Source organism: Uloborus diversus, chromosome 10, assembly GCF_026930045.1.
Source record: "Uloborus diversus isolate 005 chromosome 10, Udiv.v.3.1, whole genome shotgun sequence".
NCBI lineage: Eukaryota > Metazoa > Arthropoda > Arachnida > Araneae > Uloboridae > Uloborus > Uloborus diversus.
In genome coordinates, this window is record NC_072740.1 from 94,808,941 (window position 1) to 94,824,197 (window position 15,257).

The window sequence follows — 15,257 nt, forward strand, 5'->3', positions numbered from 1 at the left end:
TTTGAAAATTTTAAAGTTGATGCTCTTTTTAATATAAAGACGACCCATTAACAACAATTAAGTACCGGAACTGGGTAGAGTATAGTAGTTTAAAAAAAATAATGCCTTACACGTGTCTTTAGTGTTAACAGTCTTCGACTACAAACGAGTGTTACGTTTTTTTCCATGACTGTACCTTTAAAAGCTCTACATCATTCGTAATTTCTTGGTGCACCATTTTTTCCGGAGCAGTATAGCCTATCAAGCCTGTTGCGCCATAAAACTCAATAAAACCAACCAGTCATTCACATTTACAGCATTTGAGAATTTTAGATAGTTTACAGTTGTGTTTCATTATATTCTACTTCCTGCTACAAGTTTTAAAAGAAAATGAAATTTAAAAAAACAAGACAAAATAAAGATCCATTGTAAAAATATTTATTTGGAATCCCTGGTACTTTTTAGTTGTGCTTTCATTATCACAAAAAAAGGTCAAAAATGTAGACCACGTTCACGGGACATACATAAATTTAATACAATTTAGGCAAGATGGAATATATACAGTTTTGCTGTGATGTCCCAGCCGATGTTAAATAAATGATGAAATGAACAACACATACACAAAAACAAATGTCTCCACAGCTAATTGAAAAATATCGAATGTTAAAATAGCATTCAAAAGTTTACACTTTAACTTCGGGAACTGAATCTTTTAATTCTGCTGAAGTCGGTTCATTGCTGATGTATTTTTCACCTTTCCTTTTAAGAATTATGCTTAAAATTGTAAAAAGTACACAGCATGAGACAGTCGCTGAGGTCATGAATTGAAAGAGGACATTCGGTTGTGTGCCCAAGTATATGCTTATTGATAATGGAACAGTCATCTCTAAAATGCAGGAAACTAAAGTGAAGACGGAAGCAATCCTGTTATTGATATTAATATACTTTTCTACCCAGGACAAAGAAGCTGGGAAAATTGATGCTACTCCAATGCCTAAAAGACACGTGCCTACCCATAGTCCAATCACAGACCAGGTACCAATGGTCAATAAAACTATTGCTGATGTAACGGCGAGAAAGAGATCAAATATTAACAAACTTCTAACACTGATTTTAACTGCTAAAATTATTGACAGCGCTCTTGTGATAGTAAACGAGCCCCAATAAGCTGATGTCATATAGGATCCCGTGACTTTTGACAAGCCGTGTGCGCTATTTACCACATACGAAGTTAACATTTGTGCAAAACTAACTTCAACGCCAGAAATAAGACCTGTTTGCAGGCAAGCTAATATCACAACAATTATAGTAAAAGAAAGTCCTGGATCTCTGATGTTTTCTTCATCTTTAGTTTCAACGGTACTTTTGTCTTTTGACGCAAAGATGTACACAAAAACAAATAAACCAGTTGCACAGGAAGCTAGTACTCCAATGATTGTATACGCGATCGTAATGGAAGGAATCGTAACAGTTTCACTAGCAGTAATTTGCAACTCTAAATCGCTAATATTTTGGGGTATATTAGCTGCTAGTGTGCTGGTGAGGTTCTGATGTACTCCAAGTAATGTTAAATCGCTGGCTAGAGGAACATGTGCTGACAGGAAAGGAGCTGCTAGGATAGGGGCTAGGAATCCACCTAAACCATAAGCGAAATGAAGACCTTGAAGAAAAGGTGCACCTTTCTTTCCCCATATGCGCAGGCAGCAGGCATTGCTTCCTGTGAAAAAGATGATATTTTGAATGATAAGAACATAAGGTTAAGAGATGTTTTTTATACATATTAAGAACATAAGATCAAGAAATGATTCTTTAAATATTGTAAACTTAAAAGATATTCTATTTTCAATGAATAAAACATATCCAAGTGCTGTTGCAAAGAAGGACACCAATTTATTTTTGCCTGTTTTCCAACTGTCTAACGTTGCTATCGTGTCATTGAAAAATTAATTTGACATGATTTAGAGAAAAGAAAAATATTCCTTTTTCAATATCTTAAACAAGAACCAGGGTTCCATTTTGAGAACATATCAATGTACAAAATTTTATGATAGTAAAATAATTTTCAGAACATACCACTAATATTGCGAAGCTGTTGTTCATTTTCACAGAAGTTTCCATTATTGTGTTCCATTTCTTTAAAAAAGAGCAACGATGACTGGGTTAAATGAAAAATTCGCTTTGGAGTATGATATTTTATTGGTAATGGAAAAATCGAAGGGACATAGAATATATTATTGTAGTTTTAAAAAATTTTATGTACATATTTCACTGGATATTCATTTCTTCACACACTGTAGTTATTTTAATTCTTTACAAAAGAAAGTACTGTTATGACTCGACATAAGTAGAGCGAGAAAAGAAGTTTTCTGCAGTTCTCGTCTCAGCCAAATGTAAAAATAATGAACTTTGAAGGTATTTAATTTTAAAAAAACTGATGCAACTCTTTCTTAATTCAAAAATTAAACTTTTAGACCAAATACTTTATGGCAGAAATGTTAAATTTAAATCTTGTAAAGCATAGTTCAATATCTTAAAAAAATAATTAAAGACTCCCACGTTTTGAGTTAATATAATATATTTCAAATAGTGGTTTAGAGACAGTTTGAACAAATATATACCAGCAATGCAGCAAAGACCTGCTAGAGTTCTCGTAATTTAGAATACTACGTAATGCTTCAGGAGCTTAAGAGAAGTGCATTTTTAAAAGCGCCAATTACGGGTAATCTTGTCAAATATTGGTACTTTTGTGAAATACTGGTATCCTATTCTATGTCAATTATTTTACCGTTTCTAAAAATGCAATCGATAAATGGAAAGTACTTTTTAAAAATAATTTGACTCTTATTTACATCCCGAAGTTGAAACCAGTATTATTCATAAATTTTTTGTTGTTTCAGTTTTAGCTTGGCTGCTTCTAAGAATGAGACTGATCGTAATTATTACTTTTTTTTTGAAAATTCGAAATATTATTGAAAGTATGAGTTTAAAGGCTTTAACATGTAATGTAATCCTTATATATTATTTCTGTAGCCTGTTTTTGGTTTCTACGCCAAATTTCCCTCAATTCTTGATCGATTTCTTTGATTTACGGCTTATTTTATAGCTTATGGTGCTGGCTACTGACGAAAAATAGACCCAAGGTCTGAAAATTGTTTCTTTTAGCCGAAAAACCTGTTTTAAAGAACCAGAATAAGGTTTTCGGTCAAACTTATAACTTTAATTTGCGCTATGACCGACAGAGCTGAGTAGCTTGATTGGCAGAGCGTTCTCTTCGTAACCAGAAGATTACGTGTTCGGGCCCACGTCCGAACAATCTGCAACAAAAATATTAGAGAAATATCGCGCATTACATGAACACTGAATTAAATGAATAACAACTATGAAGGAATAGAATAAATGAGAAGGAAATGCCCTTTGCTGATATGAAAACATTCAGTGATTTTGTGCTAAATTACTTCGAAATTGCACGTTTTTTTTTTTTTTTTTTTTTTTTTTTTTGAAGCTTTGGCTCTGGAAAGAAAATTAAAGCATAATGTAAGCGAAAATATAAGTAACAGGTTTAAGATTTCAGACTACAATAGAATTGTTTTTTGTTCAGAAAAAAAATAATAAATCGTATATTGAAATATATATTCTTCTAATGAGTTTTTGACTCTTTGTACAAATAAATAAAATACTACCTCAATTTGAAGGGTAAAATATATATTTTTCTTAATTTTGCTAAAAAACAAATAGCTTATCACATTTTTACTACATTCGAAAGCATAGTTCAATTTATTTTGTATTTTAACCGTGCTGTTAAATGATGAACACGTGCTGCCATCTAAGTTATAACGGTTTAAGCAGCCTGCGATAACAAATTGTAAAAATTTTCAAAAATAAAAACATTTTTCTTCAATATCTTATCTTATATATTAATCCCCTCTCATTTTAAAACTTATCAGGCTGGCCAATGACGAAAAAAAGACTTACGGTCGAAAATTCAAGTTTTCGAAATCGCCTCTTGCTGTTTCAAAACCTTGATGCTGCCTGTAGTTCTTATGCATTTTTTAAAGCAAAGTTCTAATGCAGTTTTCCATTTTTTACGTCGCTTTCGGCAAAAAAAAAAAAGCCTGTGTGTGTGCTTATATTTTAATAAAGCTTAACAGCACTGGACTTAGTTGTTCGGTTTAATTGATAAGTTTTTTTCGGTAGAGCGTTCGGGTATAAACTATCTGAACTTCGGGCAAGCTTGGGCTGTCCGACATAATATCAAATTTATATTAGTATTACACATTACATGTGCTCATAACATACACACCTAATAAAATAAATGCAGTGGGAATGCTACTTGGTGTTTCGACTCCTTTATGCAGGCTACAGTTATCATTCGGATAAGTTGATTGATAATCGAACTGTGTTCTTTGACTACATCCAGACAACTCAACATAATGTAAGCATAAAAAAGTATTAGATTTACCTAAAGAAATCCTTTTTGTGCAGAAAAACATTTTTATTGTATGCTAAAATGTAGATGTTTCTAATAGCAGTGTTCGACCTTTTGTACAAATGAAAAAATACTACGCCCGATTAAAACTACGAGTTTCACTCAGTAAACCTTTAATTTTTTATCCGCGCGAATACGATATAAAGCATTAAAAGTATTATCAACTTCATTAGCAAGAAATCATTTTCTACTCCTCTGCTTTCTGCTGAAAAAAAAAATACATTTTGTCTACGTTCGAAAAATTACACTTAAGAACGTACTCAGTTCAACTGGTTTTGGTTTTGAATTTTAAGTGTTCGATAAAAGAGAAAAATGTGAGCGCATTTGAGCCGTAACGGTTAAAGCAACCTTCTATGTGAAATAGTTCAATATTCAAAGATAAAAACACTTATTTTCAATCAAATTTATTACTTCTCTAGAATGTTTGTTTCAATCGCTACGTGAGATCTTCGTCATTCTTTAATCAAATTCCATGCTTTGCGAATAATTTTAAATCGTATCATGCTGGTTAATGACAAAACACAGATGCATGATCTTATTATTATTATGTTTTTTTTTTTTTTTTTGGCAAAAAGCTTTTTTGCTGTTTTTTACTACGCATTCCTTCAATGAATAGCTTTCGAAAAGGAAGGCGCAATTGCTAGGTTTGTTGGGGTGTCGGGCTGTTAGTCAGAATGGCGCAAATTCGAATACGTGCCAATAAATATCTCTTTAATGTTTCTTTTTTCCCCGTCAGATGCTGACATGTGCAGGACTGTATTTGCCACAACCTATTTTTTCACATGCACAATTATTGCTTTTTCACGAGTCACCACTCAGCCACACTTTTAATGATATTTATGTTTGAATTGAAAATATGTAGGACCAAAAGGTGAGCGATGATCAAATTATCACAACGTTGTATTTAACGAGGTTTTGTTACTGATGTCTTTAAATTACATGCCTTCTCTTCTGCGCTTACTTTTTTTTCGGTTCTTCGTCATAATGTTCTTCCTTTGAAATTCTTAAAGAGCGAAATGCCTTATGAAACGATTTGAAGCACAGTGCGGAGTTCCGCACGGGTCGACTAGTGATATACTATTATTGTTACATTAAACTTCACTTTCAACTAAAACAGCAGCTCTTACATATCAAGGATACGATAATAGTTTTCTTCCTGGATTACCCACGCTTCCCCCCGCCCCTAATTCACTCTTTCGAAAATCATTGTTCTCTGCATTTTCGTTAGTTTACAACAAATTCTACTCGACTCAAATCCCTAATATTGCATGTAAAATTCAATAAAAGTTTATGTTAAAACTCTTTTACTATTTTGAAGATGAGTAAGTATCTAAATAAAACTTTAAAATGACGAATATACCTAGACGAAACATACTTAACTTCAAAATTTGAATCTGATGAACACTTTATTCATGCCAAACGACTGCACGATGGGGTTATTAATGTCTTTAAAAGTTAATAGCTATTTAAAAATAATTACTTAAACTTACCAGTGTTGCTGAATCCCATTGCGAATCCTGTGACTATAAAAGTGCCTAACAAAAAAGTGAGACTTCTGCACCATGGTATTGTAAATGCGCCAAGTGCCACAAACAAACTGCTAACAATTAATGCCTTTTCTTCATTCTTCATGCAGTCTAAAATGATGCCACCTATAAGTTAAATGAACAAAATAAGTTATTAACTACTTATGTTTTTTCATTAAAAAAACTCAGTAAATGACGTATGACTTATAAAAGTGTCAACAGATTCTCCAGCTGAAATTTAATTTCATAAGTTGGTTTATAATTTTGAACTAGGCCTTCTTTCGTGTGTCTTAATTTGAAAGTAATCGAAACAATTCAAAACTCAGGGCTGCCACAGAAGTTAATTCCCTGACACTTCCAGGTTTTCCAGTTGCTTTTAGAAAAAATTCCAGGTTAATGAATGTCGACTTGAGTTATTAAATACCAACAGAACATATTTTTTTTCATGTAAATAAACCCCCTTTATGAATCAAATAATGTTTAAACAAATTATCAGTAATTGTAATCAATATTGTAAGTTCAGATAAACTAAAAATTAAATTACATTGATTACAAATGCTTTAAAAAATCAACGATTTCCAATTGGTACTTTTTTTTTTTTTTTTTTTTGAAAAAAAAACGAAGCAATTTTCGGCAAAGCCAGTTTCAATGTTGGCATGTTTCCAAAAAAAGTTTTAATAAAAGCACAAATTGTGAGACTTTAAATTTTTGTAACCATCCTTCATTTCATGAAGAAGGAAAAAATATACAGAATGAAGCCTATTAAGATACTTATAAGACCACAGATGCATCGCGGAAAATACTAGTAGTTTCTAGCTAAGCATTTTTTTTTTTTTTTTTTTTTTTTTTTAGAAAAGGTAAAATAAAATGTAATGATATTAAATCAGATCTTTATGATTTTCGTATGGATATTTTTTTTAATCTGAGCAGCCTTATCAGATTTAGTCTTCAAATATTAGCTTGAATTTTCTTTCTCTCAAGTATTAGGAAAATTCACATATACGGAATGTGAAATTTACCATACTGCAGCATCTTTGCCCAAATGGAACAGCAGTTTCACCCGCAAGACGGAAAAATTAGAAACAAATTCCCTGACATTTCCAGAAATTTCAACCAATTTGTGATATTCCCTGACATTTCCCTGACCATTTTAGCTGATTTGCTTCAAATTGCACAAATGCAGACTCCTAACTAGTGTGAAAAAAGTTTTAGCTATCAGTTTAAAGAATAACTGATTGTATTTATTTAGTGTATCGTCTTCAGTTCGAGAACGGCCCTTCCAGGTTGACTAAGCTCCCAATGAGAGCGAATAAGTCTCTGGACAAGAATTAAAGGCGAGGGAGACGCTTCGTTCTTATTTGCAGTTCTGCCTTAGCACTTCGGCCTTGATACCTCTGGAACTATCTTAGTAGCTCTGGAAGGTTCTAATTAATTGTATTAAACCTGCAGAATTCCCTTTGAAGGTTTTACAGAATGAAGCCGGCTTTAACCGGTGAGATCTCCATATCCTTCAGAAAGAATCAAGGAAGGTTATTGATTTTTAGCGAAAAACATTCCTGGTTTTTGAAAGATATGTTACAGGCAGAAATTGGACATATCAGCTGCCATTATTTTCCAGGAGCGTTTCTGAATCATTTTTACAGTGTTGCAATCATCGTAGAAATGCTGACTAGGAGAGAAAATGACCGACTACGACTCTTGGAATTTGGAAACCATCATCTCCTGTTCAACTCCATTACCCCAAAATCAGTCTTACTCCGACTCCACAGCCGTGGCAAAATTCCAAAATGTCACCGATTATTTTCGGACAATTTCACGGGTTTTCACAGGTTTTCTGTGAAAACTAAATATATTTGCGAAAAAATTGCTAGAATAACTACAAGTTGCATGAATGCAGGCTTTTCACAGTAGTGATAAATATTTCTAACTACCAGTATGAAGTTATACTCAGCGTTTTTATTGTTCCACCCTCATCTCACATACGAAATGACTGAGCCCCTACTGAGAGGCAAACTGCAGTCTCTGGATATTACAGTTTTGCAATAATTGCAAGCAAATATAATGTCCGGTATTAGCTTGTAATTCTGCTTTAGCTTCCATCAGTTTTGCTAACCAGGAAGTTTCCTGGTAAATCAGAAAGGTGCCAAGCTGCTCTTTAATTAGTAAAGTTTTTGAGTGCTTCAGAAAGATTTCAGGATAATATCAGGAAGAGTATTGACTTGTTCTGAAAAGTTTCCTGTTTTTTTTTTTTTTCTTTTCTTTTCTAGACTTGATACTGGCTGAAAATAGGCAGATTAGTTGCAATTATTTCCGAGGATCACTCCTGATTTATTGTTTTTAATTAATTTATTTCTTTTTTCTTTTACCCTTCATGGAGTAAACTTCTAACTTGATTTTAATTTTAGCTTTTATAGGGAGCCTATCCCTAATCAGCAAAAAAGACAATTAAATGTAGCAAAGGTATTACGTACCTGTTAAAGATCCAATCAAATAGCCAATAGATCTTGCAGTAAAGATGAATGAAATACTATATGAGTCCGCTCCACTTGAGTGCCGTAAGTCTATCAAAGTTGGTCCAGGAATTGACATCATAAGACCCTATATGAATATGAAAACAAGAATTTTACTACTTCAATCTCTAAGTCTCGTTTATATTTTAAGTAAAGAGAAGCCAAAAGAAACTTTCATGAAAACTGAATATTACGCTCAAAAATTTTAGTCGGCAAAAAATAGGAAAAAAACTTATATTACCCCAAATTTACTTTTAAGTCGTTAATTTTGAGCTATTTGTAAAACTGACTTCATGATTGTCGAATGTGCCTATTTAAAAACTTTGAAATGGAAAAATCACGGAATTGAACACAATTTTAGTGTCTATACGTATGCATATCGTTCATAAGAACGTATATTTTGGAACTTGTCGAATTGAACAAGTTCTATGTTTGTCTGCTGTAACTTAACTGCTTTATGATGGTATTTTCTTTTAATACAATCTGACCTATAACATAAAAAATTGCAATTTAGACTCAATAAAAAATGTACCTCGTTCTCGTACCGAATAAAGGCAGCACATTGTACGAATTTGCAATATTTCTGATAAAAATATTTATTTTAGTTATTTATTTTTTAAAAATCGTTCACGTTCACGACGAATGTTTTGGTCGTATATAACAGTTATATTTTATTAGCTTTCCAACTAACTAGATTCCGCAGTACAATAACTGAACCGGAATATTCAAAAAGTTCCGACTTCAAAACAAAAATTTGATACGCTTGTGATTAAATGATAGCGCAGTACCACGTTATGTCTTTACGCCAAAACTAAACCATTAGGAACTTAAAAGTTTTCAAGAGATACATTGACTGATCAAAGTGCAATTATTTGGATCAAATTTTTAAACTAAGATTGGAAACGACATTTATAAAGCAAATAAATTACATTGCGTTTTAAAATACATAAATAAGCAATACTTCTTATTTTTGTTCAAGTTCTTGAAGTTTCTACATGCAGTTTCATTCTTGCTACTTTAAGAACCCATTCTAACTTACGGTCAGACTTTGCAATGCTATTGAAAATGAAAAACGAAAAACTTCATAGCGCACAATATTTATGTATCATCGGCAAATCTTGAGCCAAACTCTTTCTTACATGAGCATGTCTTAAACTAAACTTATTTACTTATTTCTTTGAAAAAGGATTCGTAAATTACTCTATTCATTTACTTACTGCATATACTTCCGTTATATTTTTACATCATACATGTATCTAAACAGGTCTTAGACATAATTTTTTTCTATTAATATCTAAGTGTTTCTTCATTAAGAAAAACTTGTATACAATTTAGCTTCGTTTTTTTTTTTTTTTTTTTTGCTGTGAATAACATTAAAGACATGTGTTCACTAATAATGTCATTATACAAAAAACCTTTCTAGTCTCATTGCTATGAATTCTCTTTCATAGTGTTAGCAAGTGCTCCATTTCTTTCATAATTATACAAAAGGGGGGGGGGCAATGGAAACAACTATCAAAAATATTTTTAAACCCCTTGAGTCGTTCATATGCTCCACTAAAAGTCATTCCCTTCGTCATTAACATTTTTTCACCTTTTTTCCCTTGCATCTTTGATGACAACCGAGTTTGACATACTCTTGAAAATTGTCCCTTTTTTTTAATGCTTCTCTAAAAATGTATTGCATTCTCAGGCGTAATAAAAAGTTTCATGCACACAAACTTGGAAAACATATGATACACAAAACTTTAATGCAAATCAATATCAACCAAAGAAAATTAGTGAAGATAGCTGACCCTATATGGAAGCCCTAAAATGAGTTTGCAAAGATAACATAATGATATTGTTGGTATTTGGGCGAAACAATTTTTACCAATGACATATCTGGCAAAAACCGGAGAAGCTTCCCGCTAAAAGTCAACCTTCCTGAAATTAACCTGGAATCTTTCTGAAAAATTCAAAAACCTTTCCACTCACAGTCATGTTTTTTAAATAATGCAGGAACCTTCATTGAAACATTATTATTAACATTTCATTATGTATATAGTAACAGCTCCTAAAGAAAATATGGCCGAAGCTAAGAAGGATTACAAGTAATTTCTTCTAAGCTACACTATCCGGAGACTGTAGCCCGTGATTGGGGCTCGGTCAATGCAGAGATGCCGTAACTAAGCTGAAGGAGAAACACCTAATAAAGAAGCTTGACATATCTTTACATTGGTGGTTAAAAATGCTTTTCACCACTGTGCAAAATCGGTATTTATGGAACTTATTGCGATTCAGGAATCTTTTTCACAAAAGCACTTGTTTTTCAGAGGAAACTCGCGCAAACCCTTGAAATATCGGAACGCGGAAATAATCAGCAAAGTTTGGGTTTGGGTTTTTCCTTTATTTCTTTCTTTCTTTTTTTTTAACAGTGTAATTTTTTTTTTCAGTGTAAAAAAAAAAAAGAAACCAAAATGCGCAACCTGTTGCTTTTTCTTGCTGGTGAGTTATACATGCATTATTTTATCACCCCACTCTTGACTAAAAGTAATTAAGCACTCCATCTACACGTATCTCGTTGAGTTGATACACTGCATACTTCACTAGTTCATGCGTTACGTGACCCCAATTTTCAGAAATTGTTCCTGGCTATGTCAATTAGAAATAACTAGGTATCTTCCCTAAACAACAATCGATGGTCGATCGAAAGTTATAAATTGGTCCTACCACTAAATTATTTTACAGCAAAATAATTCCATTAAATAGTAAATAGCTCTCTTTTTAAGAACTTTTTGCAGTTTTATTTATTTGGTGAGTAACGTAAAACGTCTTTTTTCTAGGGTAAACTTCGGTTGACTTCAGGAATGCAACAAAAAGAGAACTAAATAATACATTCTTTGTTTTACTAAGCCACAGAAAGTTAGAATTCCTTAATTAATTTAACATTGCAAAGAAAAGGTGACATTTTTCAGAATTTATTCAAGAAAATCCGTAATGTTTTCGAAAATAGAGTATTAAACTTGATTTATTCAAGTTTTTCTTTCTTTTCTCGTTTGTTTGTTTTTTAAAACAAGAGACTATTACTTAAAATGGTAATAGATAAAAATAAATCTTTTAACTTTCTTTAATACGTGTTAAGAGCACAACAAGTATTAATGAAACAGTCTTAAGAATGTGATGGCCGAATTTTCATAGAATATTTCAAAACAGAAGTAATATTTTCAACCTTACTGAACTTTAAAAAGCAGTTTTTACTTTACAAACCTTGCTGTTGTTACAAAAAGCAGTTATATTGTGTTTTTAAATTATAAACAGAAATCCTCTGAGAATTTAGAAAAATATTTTTTTATATTATGTTGATTTAATTTTTAACTAAAGCAGGTTTTTAAAAAAATCTAAATAAGTCTATCATATAGATAGGGCCTTACCAATATGGCAAACATGAAATAGTGCACCCCTGTGCGTGTGAAGTCTAACGTCTTACCAATTAAATGAAACATTTTTTTTTTTTGGTTTCAATTGCTGGGATGGATCTGAAAAGGTTAAAATTATATTTTAACATAAAGAAGCCCATAAAAGGAATTAAAAAAGCGATGGAGCAAAAAGTAAGAACAAAAGAAGGAACAAACAAGTACTGTTGTAAAAAGAATGATTAATTGTTATCGAGTTGGAAGTATCATTTTCGGTTTAGAAAATTGTGCTTAAAATGTGGAAGAAGGTAAGGATGTTGCTATAAATATCGTCTTGTGGCATTAATGACTACTAACTTTTCAACTGTAGGACAAAATTTAAAGTGTAAATTTTGTCAAAATAAAAGGATAGATAGATTTTCAGCGAAAGATAAAATTAATATAATTAAAAAGAAAAACTATCTTGTTTTTGATGTTTCTAAAATGTATGATGGTTCTTTTCTGGTAAAATTATATGCAAAATAAATTGTCACTTAAAATAAAAATAAAAAAATTGAAAAAATAATAATCTTTTTATAAAAAAATATTTTAAATAATCTGTTTTAAGTCACATGAAAATTTAAGTTTTGTGACTTTAACATTTTCATGATGTAAACTTTGATAGATAAAAAAAATTTAAAATATTGTACATTTTAGTGCAAATGATTGGCAAATTTTTGAATTCATTAGCGTAGTAAAAAATAATGAATGCATGAAAATGTGACAAATAAACAATGGAAGGAAACATCAATTGTAATAACACACACAATAGCAAATAAATACACTAAAAACAAATGTAAAAAAACAAAAATTTAAACTTAAATAAGAAATAGAATAAAATAAATTTTAAAACAGCACATACTATGCGAGTTGCTTAAACAAATCAAATTTAGTTTAATAACTTTTTCATGCTTGCATGCATTTAAGTACATATTTGTCTTTAATTTCGATTTTAGTCACTTTCAATGTGTAAACATTCAAATTTTGTTGCATTTTAAAACTTAAGATTAATAAAACTCTATTAGATTAAAAGACTAACTAAAATGTTTAATTGGTAAAACATTTGCAGAAATTTGAATACAAAAATTAGTAAGTGCACCCGGATTTCCAGCTGAAAATCTATTACATGCATAAATAATTTTCAACTGAAACTTTGTTGCATTTTGTAGTGCTGCCATTAATAGTATAAAAGGCAAGATTTCTTTAAAAATTTCGTTTTAAGATATAACATCAACCAATCGTTTGTTACATTTTGATGTATTTATTGAACTGATATTAACATCACGCTGAGTTAAATCTCACATGGTTCTACAACTTGATCAATTCGTAGGCCAAGTAAAACCAATGTTGTTTTTAACTCATTCAGAAGTAATACCGTGCTAAAAATAGTAGTCCATTTCGTCTTTAAATAGTTTAACTCATTCAGAAGTAATACCATGCTAAAATCGTAGTCCATTTCGTCTTTAAATAGTTTATAAAAAACTACACATTTTATTACTTACAACTTGTCCAAAAGAGGCATTTTGTAGCATGAACTAGATTTGCAAATCTTGCCTTACCTTGACAAATGTGTAAATACCAGATAAATCATGAACACAATAAGCTGTCCTTACGATGAATGTTCCGATTCTTCTTGCAAGTTTTCTCCAACAATCCGTACTCCACTGAGTAGATGCTCTTTAGCAGATAGCTTCAATTTTCTCCAGAAAGTCCCCCATTAAACGCTAAAAGATCTCCTCTAAAACCACAATGAAACTTCACCAGACATCCTCTTGAAATGTTGTTTTTGTCCAAGAATATAGCTGAAATCACTACACATACTGATGTGAAAAATCAGTTAGTTGATTGCTATCCTGGATTTAGCCATCACACTATATTAGAGGCATTAACACATTTCAGTAAAGATTTTGCTCAAGTTTTTATGCTCAGCTTTGAAGTTCTCAAAGCTTTTGTAAGGGCCGTGAAATATCCGTTGTACATTTTGGATTTTCATAATTATTGTAACTTTAGTTTTGTGTTCTCAAAATCTCTTGTAAGTACTGGTACCTAAATCATGTTGACGAAAAGTACGACTAGTAGCTTGAATGTATTTTTTGAACTTCAAAGTTTGAAAGTCAGAACTTTTACTGCACAATCGCAATTTCTTGTGCAACACTTCAAAAGTTTCATAAATTTTGAATCAGTTGCAGAAAGTATAACGTATCCTGATGTTGGTTTCATGCTGAGCAACTACTTCACATGATGAGTGAACATTTTTAATAAGGCACTTGTGGTGAAATTAGAACGATTGAAATTATTTTATACCGTAAAACCGTACATCTTTAGACCAGTGTTGCAACTTTAGATCATTGAAGGAATCTGGTAGTATATGCCCTGAAGTGGTCGTTGGAGCAAAGCTAAAGTCTTTTAAAAAAATTTAGTAGATTTACAAGTGTTGTTCAGCGAAGTTCATGTTGTTTACCTCTAGCTTCAGTGTTATCATTCTCGTTTTAAAATTCATTTGTGTTGGGAGGTTTTTTTAAAATTTTTACTACAGCTCTCAAAGTCTCTTTCAAAACCTCTATTTGCCGATTGAATTCTACGAAGGTAAGTTTATTGATTTATTATTTAGGTATCTAAGATGATTTAGCCTTATCGGTGAATCCTGATGTTGCTTTGTTTACTTGTCGTTTCAAAGTAAACAAAATACGGGAATTCGAGTTGCAACTTTCGACCACCCATTTTTACTATCGTTTGTCAATATTTTGTGAACAATTTTGTATTGTCTTGAGCAGTATTTTAGTTTTCGGGTTTTCTTTTTTTTTAGACTGAATCCAGGGAAAAGAAAGGAGATAGGCGGCCGTCCTTACCTCAACTAATCGCCTGAACTGATGGAAAAGGTGATCCAAGAAATCAGGAGCAACCAAATTTCAACAAGGAAAGCAAAAAAGGGTAAATTTTAGTGTTGGTCTCATTCCCCCGACGCCATTTGGTACAAAAAAAAATATTGCGACATTGAAGAAACCTGCCCAATTGGGACAAAATTTGTATCAAGCCCATGTAAAAAAAATAAATAAATAAAAAATAAATAAAAAATAAAATAAAATAAATGCCCTAGTAAAAAAAGTAATAAAATCCAGGAGTAGACATCTACTAATTGCTTTTCATAGTATCTAACTTTAATATTTATGCATCTGAATAAAACATTCTATTTTTCACAATTGATTTTATTTAAGAGAACCTGAAATTGACTCGAAAAGTATGAAAAAAAAATGCATAAATCGGAAAAAGTAAGTACAATTTTTTTTTTTTTAATTTTGCAGTGTACGGGATTGAAACAGAA

General features: G+C 31.6%; 1 protein-coding gene across 5 annotated transcripts in view; it reads right to left on the minus strand.

The window, feature by feature from the left end:
- Window positions 1-408: 408 nt before the first annotated feature.
- The window catches only part of LOC129231219 (sodium-dependent glucose transporter 1-like), a 57,946-nt gene continuing 43,097 nt past the window's right edge, over window positions 409-15,257 (minus strand). For 4 of the 5 annotated variants that reach the window (XM_054865477.1, XM_054865475.1, XM_054865478.1 and 1 more), the window contains exons 2-5: window positions 11,915-12,019; window positions 8,463-8,589; window positions 5,956-6,117; window positions 409-1,696 (exon numbers count right to left, since the gene is read on the minus strand). In XM_054865477.1, coding sequence (XP_054721452.1) covers window positions 663-1,696; window positions 5,956-6,117; window positions 8,463-8,589; window positions 11,915-11,986 — 1,395 coding nt within the window. In that variant the 5' untranslated portion in view covers window positions 11,987-12,019 and the 3' untranslated portion in view covers window positions 409-662. The remainder of the gene's footprint in view (window positions 1,697-5,955; window positions 6,118-8,462; window positions 8,590-11,914; window positions 12,020-15,257) is intronic. The other variant, XM_054865479.1, reaches the window with a different exon arrangement.